The 14,784-nt window shown below is 42.5% G+C and overlaps 1 protein-coding gene across 7 annotated transcripts in view; it reads right to left on the bottom strand.

Annotated features, from left to right (window-relative positions):
* ttll12 (tubulin tyrosine ligase-like family, member 12) overlaps nt 1–14,784 on the bottom strand; it is a 49,765-nt gene that overhangs the window by 13,728 nt on the left and 21,253 nt on the right. For all 7 annotated transcript variants that reach the window (XR_015855371.1, XR_015855370.1, XR_015855372.1 and 4 more), the window contains exons 10-14: nt 6,897–7,048; nt 6,737–6,818; nt 6,575–6,643; nt 5,381–5,519; nt 2,739–2,903 (exon numbers count right to left, since the gene is read on the bottom strand). Coding sequence is in view for 1 of the 7 variants with exons in the window: in XM_088366861.1 (XP_088222987.1) it covers nt 2,752–2,903; nt 5,381–5,519; nt 6,575–6,643; nt 6,737–6,818; nt 6,897–7,048 (594 nt within the window). In the remaining 6 variants the exon portion in view is untranslated. The remainder of the gene's footprint in view (nt 1–2,738; nt 2,904–5,380; nt 5,520–6,574; nt 6,644–6,736; nt 6,819–6,896; nt 7,049–14,784) is intronic.

The following is a 14,784-nucleotide window of genomic DNA, read 5'->3' as shown; positions in this document are numbered from 1 at the left end:
CGTACCGTGCCAAGCGGTCCTCTGAGGATGCCATCTGCTCTGCCCTCCACTCGGCCCTCACCCACCTGGAGAGAAAGGACTCATATGTGAGGTTGCTGTTTGTGGACTTCGGCTCTGCCTTCAACACCATTGTGCCGCAGCGACTCATCTCCAAACTCGACGAGCTGGGCCTCAGTACCTCCCTCTGCAACTGGATACTGGACTTCCTCTGTCAGAGGCCTCAGGTGGTGCGTGTTGGCGACAAAATCTCCGCCAGCATCACGCTGAGCACGGGGGCCCCCCAGGGCTGCGTGCTCAGTCCATTGCTCTTCACCCTGCTGACGCATGACTGCAGTGCGACCTACAGCGACAACCGCATAGTGAAGTTTGCTGACGACACGACTCTGGTGGGTCTCATCACGAAGGGCGACGAGACTCGGTACAGGTCGGAAGTTTACCTTCTGACCACGTGGTGCAGGGACAACAACCTCCTGCTGAACGTCGGTAAGACCAAGGAAATCATTGTTGACTTCCGGAAGGGTCACAAAACACACCTGCCGCTGATCATCGACGGTGCTGTGGTGGAGAGGGTGAGCTGCACCAAGTTCCTGGGGGTGCACATCAGTGAGGACCTCTCCTGGTCCGCGAACACCTCGTCACTGGCAAAGAAAGCTCAGCGCCGCCTGTACTTCCTGCGGAAGCTCAGGCGTGCATGTGCTCCTCAGGCAGTCCTGTCTACATTCTACCGTGGCACCATTGAGAGCGTCCTCACCAGTTGCATCGCTGTCTGGGGTGGTAACTGCACTGAACAGAACTTGAAGGCCCTGCAGCGCATAGTGAATACGGCTGGTAAGATTATTGGTGCTTCGCTTCCCTCCCTGAAGGACATTTACACCTCCCATCTCACCCGCAAGGCAACCTCGATTGCCAGAGATGTGAGTCACCCGGCTCACTCTTTGTTTGACCTTCTGCCCTCTGGGAAGAGGTACAGGAGCCTGCGCTCCCGCACCACCAGACTCGCCGACAGCTTCTTTCCCCAGGCTGTTAGGGCCCTGAACTCGCTACCCCCTTCTGCGTAGCGTGCGGCACTGTTGCGCTATTTTCGGGAATGTCTGCTGTACGCGCACTTGCTCTTTTTTGTTTTTTTTCTTTTTGTGCTCCTCTTAATTATTTATTTATTTATTTATTGTTGTGTTATTTATTCATTGTTTATTCAGCACGCTTTTGTTATACTTGTTTACTGTTTGTCTGTTGTGAGCCATGTCTTGTCACCGTGGGATAGGGGGGAACGAAATTTCGGTTTCTTTGTGTGTCTTTGGCATGTGGAGAAATTGACAATAAAGCTGACTTTGACTTTGACTTGACAATTCATTTTAAATTCTCTACTGTGCTCATTCATAGGTTTTCACTTGGAGCCTTGTATAATTTACTTCTTGCCGCTTTAATGGTAACAGAGGTGGTGAATAGATCTCAAATGGTGATTGCTTTGATTCTATTCCCTGATCATAAAGTCTTTTTGAAGCAATTTGAAAAATATTTTGAGGGTGCATATGGAACAGCAAGCCAAAGTATTCCAGACAGGATTTGGCAATTTCCTATTTGAAAGACATTCAGAGCATTCCAGACCGATACTTTAGATTCTAAAGCAAACCCGGGCAAAATACGGCCCGCGGGCCATATCCGGCCCTTTGTGCGTCTCTGTCCGGCCCGCAGTCATAAATTACATTTGATTACAACTTAATAAATAAGAAAAATCTGTGTCGTACATGTAATACAACTGTGCTGCTTTTATTTTGAAAGGCGTCGCACTTCGGTGTAGCGTGCGTGCATGTGAGCTGTGCGTGTAGGTGAACAGCGAAGTAATGCTGCCCTCAAAATGTGTGCTGACACGAAGAAAAGAAAAGTTGACAAGGAGTGCCGTGTTTTCAACAAGACATGGACTGCCAAGTATTTCTTTACAGAGCTGAAAGGTAAAGCCGTGTGCCTGGTTTGTGGCACACAGGTCGCTGTGTTTAAAGAATATAATTTGAGTCGCCACTACACGACCAAGCATGAGGAAAAATACTGAAATCTGTCTAATAAAGAGCGCGCAACAGAGGGTGATGCATTGGTAGCAAAACTGCAAGCCCAACAAGGACTTTTTATCAAACTTCACACCCACAGAGATGCAGCGGTCAGGACAAGTTTTGTCATTTCCCGCAAAATTGCCAGAAAAAGTAAGCCCTTTACTGACAGAGAGTTTATTAAGGAGTGCTTATTGGACTCTGTTGCACTGATATGCCGGGAGAAAAAGAGCGCATTTGAGAATGTTTCACTCTCCCGACGTACCGTAACAAGGCGGGTTGAGGACACATTGATATGTTTCTATAAATGTGTTGTAATTCACAGTTTGAGGAAAAGTTAAAGAAGTTAAGAATAAATTGTACTGATTAATGATTTTTTTATTTGACCTATACACCACAATTTCACATAGCCTAATATAAATATTAACAGAATAATTGTAGTCTTCTAATTACAAGTACCAGCTATTTAAAATAAATAATTTAGTGCATATTACAATGGAATAAAGTTGAGCAGGTTTAAATTATCGTTGGTGTGGCCCTCTGACATAACTCAGGTTTTTCATGTGGCCCCTTATAAAAATTAATTGCCCACCCCTATTCTAAAGTATTCTAAAGTTTACAAGCATCAACGACATACTTGTTCTTTGACAACCTTGTTGATATGTTTATTTCCGTAAACAATAAACAAACTTTTACCAGCTCCATATGATTACAAAATCTGTGTAACAGGGCAGGCCTCAGGATGGTCCAAGAACAGCGTCTGGAACATGTGGTTGTAGAAGTCTGGGTGGTAGAGGCAGGCCCGGGTGCAGTCTGGGCTGAAGTTGAACTCAAGAATCTGAGGAACCATGGTACGCTCACCTGCCGTGAATTAAACATAAGACAACTATTTATTTTGCTAAATGACAGATTTTTTTTCTCTCATTGGATTGAATACATAAATGCAACAAATAGTAAGAATTCAAAAATTAAGTCATCTGATGACACTTTAGTTACAACTCTGTTTGATCAAAATAATTGATTTAACTTTACGAAGATAATAAAATAAAAGCAATTTGTGCTTCAATATGATCAAGTATAGATTTGAGTGTAGTCTGACTGGCCAAAGAGTCTCACAGGATTTTACTGCAACCTGGCATGAAAAAAGAGGGACTAGCTAATGACGTCAATTATTGGGGATAATTGAAACCTTCTACAAAGGTTCAATGCACAAATTGTGGAATGAACTAATTCGATGATGAAGCCAAATGACCAACTCATGGATTCATCCAAAGAGCAACAATGAAATCAGACACTAGAAGCATGTACCGTATTTTCCGGACTATTAGTTGCAGTTTTTTTTTTTCATAGTTTGGTGCGACATATACTCAGGAGCGACTTATATGTGACAGTATTAACACATTATTACTTGATCATTAACACTTTATTTACTTACTAGTATATCACGTCACATGTTATTTTCACATTAAACAGCATGAGGTTGCTCTAGGCCTGTGGAATAATTGATACTGCAACTGAGTATGAGCAACTAAAGGCAGTGCCGCATCTACTTCCGGAGTCAGCAGCGGCGTTGTTTATAAGTGACACAGATGACGAAGATTTCGGTGGATTTAATGATTTGGCGTGACATAGATGGTTCAATAAACTTGTTATTTATGTTGTAGTTATTTTATATACAGTTTATATAGTCTGAAGTCAGCGCCACATGTACTTCTAGAGTCAGCAGCGGCGTTGTTTATAAGTGACACAGAGGACGAAGATTTCGATGGATTTAATTATTTGGAGTGACACGGATGTTCAATAAACTTATTCATGTCATAGTTAGGTAACTGTTAATATGTTACATTAGAGGCGTCTCAGGGACGCACTGGTTAGCACGTTCGCCTCACGGTTAGGAGGGTGCGGGTTCGATTCCACCTCCGGCCCTCCCTGTGTGGAGTCTGCATGTTCTCCCCGTGCCCGCGTGGGTTTTCTCTAGGCACTCCCGTTTCCTCCCACATCCCCAAAACATGCTTGATAGGCCGATTGAGCACCCCAAATTGTCCCTAAGTGTGATTGCGAATGGTTGTTCGTCTCTATGTGCCCTGCGATTGGCTGACAACCAGTTCAGGGTGTCCCCCGCCTACTACCTGATAACTGTTGGGATAGGCTCCAGCACGCCTGCGACCCCTGTGGGGACAAGCGGTAGAGAAAATGGATGGATGGATGTTACGTCAGGCAAGTTCTCAGTTCCTTGATTGTGTTTATGTAACGTTAGCATATCATTTCGTTTAGCCTGTTGTTGCCCATTCATGTCTGTTCTTGGTGTTGTATTTTGTCAAATGAAGTTTCCCCATAAATGCGACTTGTACCGTATTTTTCGCACCAAAAGGCGCACTGGATTATAAGGCGCACCCTCGTTGAATTTTTTATTTTAGAAATTATTTCATAAATAGGGCACACCGGAGTAAAAGGCGCATAAAATAGAAGCTATACTGCAGCAAACTGAGGTTGACTAGGGTTGCGGTATGCATCCACTAGCCAATAACCAATGAGGCCTCTAAACAATCGCGTTTCTCAAACTTTCTCCTATAAAATGATCGGAACTGACTAAAGTTTGATCTAACACATTGGTACTGCTTACCTATGTTTCCCTTCCATATGGATCCGTAAATTTACTCGAAACATGAACAGAGCAGCCTATTTTGACATGAAATAGCCTCGTGTGTAAAGCAGCTATCACTATAGCATTAGCCACCCGCAAACTCCCATGAGCCTCAGCTCGCAGACTCCCATGAGCCTCAGCAAAGTGTAAACAATCGCGTTTCTCAAACGATCTCCTATAAAATGATCAGAACTGACTAAAGTTTGATCTAACACATTGGTACTGCTTATCTGTGTTTCCCTTCCATATCGATCAGCAAATTTACTCGAAACATTAATGGAGCAGCCTATTTTGAAATGAAATAGCCTCACGGGTACAACAGCTATTCAGTGATGCCCCCTGACCACGGTTGCTGAACTTCTGGGAAGCGATGCGACCTTGTAATTTACTAGTCGTACTAAAACGTACTGAAACATTTTGGCAGAGCACTGTGTACAACCAGTGTGGATCAACAAATTCATCAATTGATCCATATTTAAGGCACACCAGACTATAAGGCGCACTGTCGGCTTTTGAGAAAATTTTAGGTTTTTAGGTGCGCGTTATATATGTTTTTTTCTTCTTTATTATGCATTTTATGGCTGGTGCGACTTGTACTCCGGAGCGACTTGTAGTCCGGACAATATGGTACTCTTTGCTTTAAACAGATGTTTCTATAACTGTCTATTTAACAAAGAATGGGTCAAATACTTGCCATTGTCATCTGTTCTCCACTTCAGCATGAGGTCTACAGCATAGATGGCACGAGAAGATGGGTATGGACAAATACCATATGGGGCAGGTCGAGATGAAGCAGCCTGGAAGAGCCTCTTAAATGCTTCAAACAATTGTGCCTGAGAGAGGAAAAGACATATAATGCTTTAAAAAATGGACTTGGCAACTACCATTGTTGGCCATTGCTGTATCAAAAATAATCAACAGGTCTTGATTGACAGGATATGTACCACAGTCATTTGAAGTGTTGGTAAAAGATTCATTCTAAGTCTTGGTAAACAGTTGGTAAACAAGTAAATAATGACTATAGTAAATAATAATAATGATCATGATAATAATAATAATGTATATAATATTTAGCAATGACATGCGACAGGGGTCTGACTGTAGACCACTATTATCTTTGAAGGTTTAATGTTGATGAATTTGAATTTTTTTGCATAAATCTTATTATTGGGGTATGAGGATTAAAGTACTCATTGACCATTTATCCAATCTTTATAAACCTTGGAGGGTGTCTTCAAAATATGTGTTTTAGCATGTTCTCCAAATCTGACATGAATGCCAAAATTTCAGCTTTGAAAAGAGTTGCTTTAAGCTATTGGTTGGTATATGACCCAGAAATGCCAATGACAATGACAGGAGAAAACCACTGGCAGAGGTAGGATTTTGTCCTTGGGGTGTGGGGGGTTACTGATATTTCAGTAGGTTCACAAAACAAAACAAAAATTTACGAACTCCCAAAAATCTTCAAAATATGCTTATATATGTTTCCTATGAGGGACAAGTAGAAGTGTGGTTAAAAAGAAAAAGATCCCAGAAAAATCTGAAAATAGCCAATAGTCAATTATCTGGATAGTCATAGTACAGAGATCAGCTGAGCCAAAGTCACATCTAGTGTCTATTGTCCGATGTGAAGATCTGATCACAAATGATCTGGGGTCCAAGCACATTTTGGGAGGGGGGTGGGCCCTGTGCTACTAAAAACCGTGTTTTTAGTAGAGGCTTATTGTGATACAAACACTGTTTTAGTACAAACTAAAACTGATTCTCAAACAGTCAATTGACTCTTGTCTCCCGCTCGCCAAACTCTAAGAGTCAAATGGAAAATTACAATGATTTCTATGTACATCCCATCATGAGATCATCGGTTCAATATATTTGAATCACTTACTTCCACTTCCTTCCATGTGCATTGTGGGTACTGTTTTTCAAACATCAAGATGAACTCATCACAGTGAATCTGGTGACAGAGATCATCGGTTTCAGATATCAATTAATCGTATATCAGACCATGACGAAAATTCAACTCATCAGGAAATGCATTTAATTGTACCTGTTTCAGCTTCACGCCCTCTGTATAGTTCATGACTGTAAAATGTTTCTGGTAGTCATCAAAATGGTCCAGGGAGAAAGGTCTGAAGAAATTCAGAAAACATTGTCCACATTAAATTTACGTATTCCAAATTGATAATCATGGTGTAATGATGCAATACCTATTAGCAAAGCGCAACCAGAAAACATTGTAGGCATAGAGACGTAAAGGCTTCACAGAGCGTAGCATCATCATGTAGCGGATGTCAAACTTGACCAGTCCGACATCCTCCCTCTCAAAGAGTACTGGGTCCTCGATGTACTTACACACAACCTGAGGCAAACAAATATCTTTATTACCTTTATGTGGCTATAAAAACAGACATTAGGTACGCACAATAATCACCCGCCAGTTTGGGCAAACATGAATGATTGAATGAATGAATTATTTATTTAAAGAACAGCATGTAATACCATAAACCCATCCAGGTTTTTTTTCCTAAGATAAAACTTTTAAGAGCCCGAAGAAAATTATGGGGAGTATAGTTTTTTTCAAGGACAAAACTTTTAGAAGTCTAATTAAAATCATGATGCACACGTCTGATCGTGCATTGTTGTTAGGTTGAAAGCCTGATTGAAGTAGCGAAGCACTTCCGATTGCTGGTGCTTTTTGTTACGTTAAAAACCTAAATATAGACACTGCGTAATTATCGGTGGGTGCGTGTCTGTTTTAATAGTAGGTATACTGTAGTTTATTGTTTGAACTCTTTGATGTTTGTGCAAGACTATGTGTTGAGGGAATTCATTCCATCCTTTTGTGGGCCATGTCTTGTCACCGTCTCATGTCTGACTGAGACTTGAGAATTAGTTATTGAACTTCCGGCGGCCGGCGCACTCACGCCACTCGATCGATCGTCGCTCTTCGGACACAAAGTATGGCAGCGGACCAAGAGGTTTGTACGGCTTCGTGCACCAACTGCACCCTCTCTTAGAGAGGTTGTCTCTGCTAGAGGGACGTGTCCGCCAGTTAGAGCAGAATAATGCGATAACAGTAGTTGCGGCGGACATAGACGCGGGCTGTAGTCAGCCCGCTAGCCCGGTTAGCATTAGCCCCAAGCGGCCTGCTAATCGCGATGAGCCAGGTAAGACGCATAGCCGTCCAAAGTCATCTCGGTCTACTGGCCCTCACACTTTGGTCATAGGTGACTCCATTACCCGAAACATTACGCTTAAAAATCCAGCCACGGTAATGTGTATTCCTGGGGGCAGAGAACCCGACATAGAAGCTAATCTTAGGGAGTTGACTCGCAATAGGCCTAGTCAACAGCGTAGTTCCACCAACGCTAGCTACTCGGACATAGTGATACACGTCGGCTCCAATGATGTTAGGATGAGACAATCAGAGATCACAAAGAAAAACATAGCGAGGACTTGTGATCTTGCCAGAAAGATGAGTCGGCAACGAGTATTTGTCTCTGGCCCCCTGCCTGGGAGAGGCACGGATGAGAGGTTTAGTAGATTCGTCTCCCTTAATCGATGGATGGCTGGGTTCTGTAAAAGCAGGGACTGTATTTTATAGATAACTGGTCCTCCTTCTGGGGCCGCCCCGACCTGCTGAGGAAGGACGGCCTTCACCCTAACCGTGAAGGCGCCTTCACTCTTTCTAGGAATATAGATTACTGTTTGAGCCACTCATGATAGGTCACTTTAGAGCAGGCCAGGGCACAGGTGATTAGACCACCTGTGAGGATGGGTTTGGAGTCTGTTAAGTTAAAGTTAACTAGCGCTAGGCTAGACTTTCAGCATACACATAGCTCCTCGTGTAGACTAGAGCGCGACAGTTTAAATAGTGCGGCAGTACACAAACACACTTTCTACTGGGGTAGTAGACAAATCCAATCACTCCGTCCCGACCGGTCTTGCTGATGAAACGGTGCCTGTTTTAGATAACTTCACATGTGTAACAAATATTCATCATCAAATTCCCACGGTCGTTTCATCCCACCGCGCTAATAAACCTTTGAGAGGTGATGTTAGGCACAATTTTACTCGCATCCCGTTTAAAAATCCTTCGATAGATACGCACCCTGATCGACCGATTACACTTAAACTCGATTTTATGAATATTAGATCGCTTCACACGAAAGCAGTTCTCGTTAATGACCTTATCATGGAACATAATCTAAACGTTTTTGGTCTTTGCGAGACCTGGTTAAAACCTGCCACTTAACGAGGCCTCGCCTCCAAATTTTGTGAGCTCGCATGTGGCGCGTCCTCGAAAAAAGGGTGGGGGTGTCGCCCTCATCTCAAATTCTGAGCTTAGATTTAGGCCTCGCTCAATTCACGTATTTAAAACATTTGAAGTTCTCATTGTGCGATCCACTGCTTTACCGTCATTCTATCTTGCTGTTACATACCGTCCACCCGGGGCTTACTCTGGCTTCCTGGATGAATTTTCAGAATTTGTGGCTGATCTAGTGACAAATGCAGATAATATAGTTATCATGGGTGATTTCAACATCCATATGAATTCACCGTCAGAACCACTGACTTCGGCATTTCAGACTTTAATCGATACGTTTGGTTTTACGCAAGCCGTACAGGCAGCAACGCATAAGAATGGAAATACCTTAGATCTGGTATTATCCCGGGGACTAGCAACCTCAAATATAGCAGTACTGCCATACACTACTGTTCTGTCTGATCATTTAATAAAATTTGAAATTTTAGTTCCTTGTCAAAGACAAGAGAGCAATCAGAATTATAGCAGCCGTAATTTTAACTCCATGACTGCAACTGCGCTATCTGAGTTACTGTCGCCGGCAACCGCCATGTTTCCCGCATACAGCGGCTCTATTGATAATCTTACAAATGAATTCAATGCGACATTATTAAAAGCCATTGACTCTGTGGCGCCGCTACGTCTGAAAACTCGCCGTAGATGGCCAACTCCGTGGTTCACAGATGAAACACGTACGCTTAAACAATTACCGTAATTGCCGGACTATAAGCCGCACCGGATTATAAAACGCACTAGCTAAAATTCAGGGATATTTCATTTTTTTCTTACATAAGCCGCACCGGACTATAAGCCGCACTTGCACACGAGTTTTTTACAAAGAAAGAAAGTACATAGAAAGCCTTTTTAACGTTTTAATAACATACTTGAACATGTCTTTCTAAACATTGCCTGTGACGCAGCAGTAGTACCGCAGCAACGCGGAAGTGTGCATGCGACTTATTAGCAAAGAAAGACTGGACACAGAAAGTTTTTTTTAAAGCTTTAATAACATACCTTAACATTTCTTTCCAAACACTGCCTGCGACGCGGCAGTAATACCACAACAACACGGAATTAACACAGCAAAGTCACTGAGACGCGGCGGTAATGGCGGCGGTTACACAGCAGCAACACGGTAGCACAGCACGAACAGGGCTGGTTAAAAAAAACATACCAGTAAAAGTACAAAAAGAGCCGTCTTCATCTTCCTCCTGTGCACTGAAACCAAGTCTTCCTCCTTAGTGTCCGATTGGAATGGCGTTAGATATCCTTCGCCTCACACTTTCTCAGTCTCTTTCGTCGTCGGTTTTATGCATTTCTTCGAGTGTGAAGAGGTTCTGTTCATGCTAATCTTATTCATGCACGAAGTGCTACATTATATTAAACTAGCGAGCGACACGTATAGCTTAAAAGCGGCATCATATTCATTTATTTTATCCCCCATAATGACGGTTTATGTATAAAAGCTTCCTGTCTTTGTGTTAACGTGGGTGTGTGCGTGATGCGCGAGACGATCACGTCTTCTTCGGCGCATTATCTCTTCTTCGTCTGTCTCACTCTTGCTTCCTGCTAGAGCGCCCCCTGGAGAGCGGAGGCCGTAAAAATCCATAAGTACGCTCCAGAGTAGACACAAGATAATGTCATCAACATCGACTGCCTTTGGCTTAAAAGCTGCATCATATGCATTTATTTTGTCCCCCATGATGACGGTTTGTGTATAAAGGCTTCCTTTCAGTAATGTCCGTCTTGATCGCGTGATGCGCGAAATGTAAACAAAAACTAGCGCGTCTTCTTCGGCGCATTATCTCTTCTTCGCCTGTCTCGTTCTTGATTCTTGCTAAAGCGCCTCCTGGAGGCCGGAGGCCGTAAAAATCCATAAGTACGCCGCGCCGCCGTTTAAGGTTCAAAGTAACCTTCTGAATAAAATGCATTAAAAGTTCACATTCATTACAACCTGTTTTTGGTGAGCAAAATGTCAGAAGAATTGAATTTAAATGCTGATTGATTGGGTTTTAATACAATGCAGATTACTTCACTGGTTTCTTTTATATCAAACAAGTTATTATCAAACAACTTGTTTGATTTAAAAGAAACCAGTGAAGTGATTAAAAAAAGGAAAAACAAGATGAACTTAGTACAATTACAATGCAGATTGTCCAAACAGCGCCACTGCTTTGTGTAATCTCTGAGTGATATGGCAGAGTAAGAGAAAGGGTTTAGAGCACAGGTGTCAAACTCAAGGCCCGGGGGCCAGGTACGGCCCACCACATCATTCTATGTGGCCCGCGAAGACAAATTGTGCATCAAATTCGTGTGTCATTACTAGAATTGCAAATTGTCTTCACTTTTAATAATAGCTTTTTTTAGAAATATTTGACCAGTTTTTACTCGTCTGATTTGAAAACGAGTTATTTGTCAGTTTGTTTTGTAGCTTTTACTGTATATAATAGTGTTAAGAGTAAAAGTGATCAAGTCATCACAAAAATCACGAAAAAAATCTTATATAAGCCGCACCTGACTATAAGCCGCAGGGTCCAAAATTTTGGAAAAAAGTCGCGGCTTATAGTCCGGCAATTACGGTATGTAGAAAGCATGAGCGCAGATGGCGTTTAACCAAACTTGAGGCTTTCCATCAGGCATGGAAGGACAGCCTCCTGAAATATAAAGATGCGCTTATCTTAGCAAAAACTCGTTATTTTTCGCAAGTCATTAATCTCAATAAAAACAATCCTAAATACCTATTTGATACAGTGGCAAAGCTAACTGCGCCAGCCGACCCCCGATAGCTCCTTCCACTCAGCTGACGAGTTTATGAAATGTTTTGCTCAAAAGATTGAGTCCATTAGGGACGAGATCAAGAATACCATTCCAATCGCTCCGCCGGTTACTAGCGCTGGGGATCATGCAATAACCCTCTCAAATTTTAAAAGCGTGTCCCTCGAAATGCTTACAAAATTGGTTAGTGCGGCTAAACAAACAACATGTTTACTCGACCCGCTTCCAGCCAAACTACTTAAAGAATTATTTCCAATTTTAGGACCATCCGTCTTAAATATAATCAATGTCTGTTTCCTCTGGGATAGTGCCAACAGCCTTTAAAACCGCCATTATTAAACCGTTATTTAAGCGAGCAAATCTTGACCCAGACTGTCTCAGTAATTATAGGCCATTTTCAAACCTCCCGTTCATAGCAAAACTTCTTGAAAAAGTAGTAGCGCAGCAGCTTATTGATTACATGATCGCTAATAATCGATATGACGCTTTTCAGTCTGGTTTTAGAGCTAATCATTCCACAGAGACAGCACTTGCTAAAGTGACTAATGATCTCCTCATAGCTATGGATTCAAATACGTCGTCTGTATTGTTAATACTCGATCTTAGTGCTGCCTTTGACACTGTAGACTTCGATATTTTATTAGGGCGTCTTAAAAGTTGTGTTGGTATCTCAGGGTCAGCACTCAGCTGGTTCAATTCCTATCTATCAGACAGGACGCACCGTGTGGTCCATGGCAATACGTCCTCTAAGCTCTATAATGTTACGTGTGGTGTCCCACAGGGATCGGTACTCGGACCGATTTTATTTAATATTTATATGATTCCGCTTGGGGACATAATACGTAAATATAATATTAGTTTTCAATGCTACGCAGACGACACCCAGTTATATATGCCATTATCGATGACAGATCCGCGGGACTGTTGTAATCTCGAGGCGTGCCTTGCGGAGATCAAGCAATAGATGTCTCTCAACTTCCTTCGTCTTAACCCAGATAAAACTGAGATGTTGATAATTGGTCCTGCTCGTTATCAACACTTATTTAAGGAAACCACTATAACTATAGATAACCGTACGATCACTCAGAGTGATACTGTAACTAATCTCGGGGTAATATTTGACCAAACGCTCTCCTTTCAAAAACACATTAAGAATATAACCAGGATTGCGTTTTTTCACCTTCGTAATATTGCTAAGATTCGTCCGATCCTCTCGACCGGGGATATGGAAACTATTATACATGCGTTCGTCACGGGGATATGGAAACTATTATACATGCGTTCGTCACGTCGCGCCTGGACTACTGTAATGTATTATTCTCTGGTCTTCCTAAGTCCAGTATCAAAAGTCTACAGTTAGTGCAAAATGACGCTGCGAGGCTGCTCTCACGGTCAAGAAAATTTGATCACATTACCCCAATATTAGCCAAATTACATTGGCTCCCGGTCCATTTGAGATGTGACTTCAAGGTTCTTCTACTAACCTATAAATCACTGCATGGCTTAGCGCCTTCATATCTCGTCGACCTAGTCGTTCCTTATGTTCCATCTCGTAACCTTCGTTTGCAAAACTCTAGTCTTTTAGTTACACCGAGGGCCAAGAAAATGTCTGCAGGTTCTAGAGCATTCTCTATTCGGGCTCCAGAGCTTTGGAATACCCTACCAATGGATATTAGAACTACTACCTCAGTAGAAACATTTAAGACACGTTTAAAGACACATTTCTATGAGATGGCCTTTAACTAACTTGGAGTGGCCGATTTGGCCGGAGTTTGTGTTGTTCTCTCTGCCCACCCCCTCCCTGGCTGGGGAGGGGGTTAGGTGGCGCAAAACCTGATAGCGGCTAGCTGGATTCTCGGGGACCAATTCAAGATGAAGAAACTGCAGCTCAACCTCCTTGAAGACACTGCCAGGACAATCGAGGGCACCTCCGACATCCATTTTTTCATTGATTTTCACATTATGTATTACTTGTGCCCTCTCTGCATCCATTACAACCTGGTGATCCTGAAAGGGGGATCCTTCCATCTGTGGTCCCTTCTCAAGGTTTCTCATTTTCCCCTGGCAGGGTTTTTTTGAGTTTTTCCTTGCCCTTTTGGGAGCTCATGATCAGGGGATGCTTTGAGAATAATTGTCAATTTTTGGCTATGTGAAGCCCTTTGAGACTCTTTGTGATTTAGGGCTATACAAATAAACTTGACTTGACTTGACTTGATAGCGAGGAACGAAATTTCGGTTTCTTTGTGTGTCTTTGGCATGTGGAGAAATTGACAATAAAGCTGACTTTGACTTTATTGCTATGTATGAGAAGGGGTTTTGTGCAAATGCACTTTTTCGTTTTGGGATGATGCAGTTTCACTGGGTGGCTGTTCTGGTTGGTCTTTTTGTATCTCCCGAGGCAGGCTGGATAAACTGAGTGGAGGTGGTCGGCTCCATGTAGTATTTTGAATGAGGGTCAGGTTTGATAGCTTTATTCGATGGTTGATGTCTAGCAGCTCATACTCATTAAGGAGGGGACAGATGTGATATGATTTGGGCTTTTTTGCTAGTATTTTTATTTCTCGTTTGTATACTGATTTTAGGGGTTTGGTTGTTACATTTGCCTGTGACCAGCTCGTTATACAGTATATGAAGCAGGATAGGATCATAGCATGGTAGAACGTTATTGCTGCCTAATATTTTTGAAGGTGTACAGGCTGCATTGATACTGTTTGCCATTTTCTTGATGTGCTTATGTTAGGGTTTTTCAGATTATCCTTATCGTATGATTATGTTGGAATGCAACCGGTAATAAATAAGATAGCTGTCCCATCCTACACAAGGTCGTAAAACACCCCCTGATATGTTTTGACTAGAGCACAAGGGCTTCCTATTCAACCTACTCTTACCCCCACTCTGTTTCTCTTAATAAATATGCCCTTGCAGGAGGGAGAGTTTTAGACTTCACTCCTTCAACGTGTGAGCTCTCCACCTGCAGGTGTCTAAAAGGACTTGCTTGTCTCTCGTGTGGTTCT

Source organism: Syngnathus floridae, chromosome 22 (assembly GCF_059516105.1).
Source record: "Syngnathus floridae isolate MCC-2025c chromosome 22, RoL_Sflo_1.0, whole genome shotgun sequence".
NCBI classification, from domain to species: Eukaryota; Metazoa; Chordata; class Actinopteri; order Syngnathiformes; family Syngnathidae; genus Syngnathus; species Syngnathus floridae.
The sequence above is the reverse complement of the archived record's forward strand: the minus strand, read 5'-3'. Positions and strand labels throughout refer to the sequence as shown.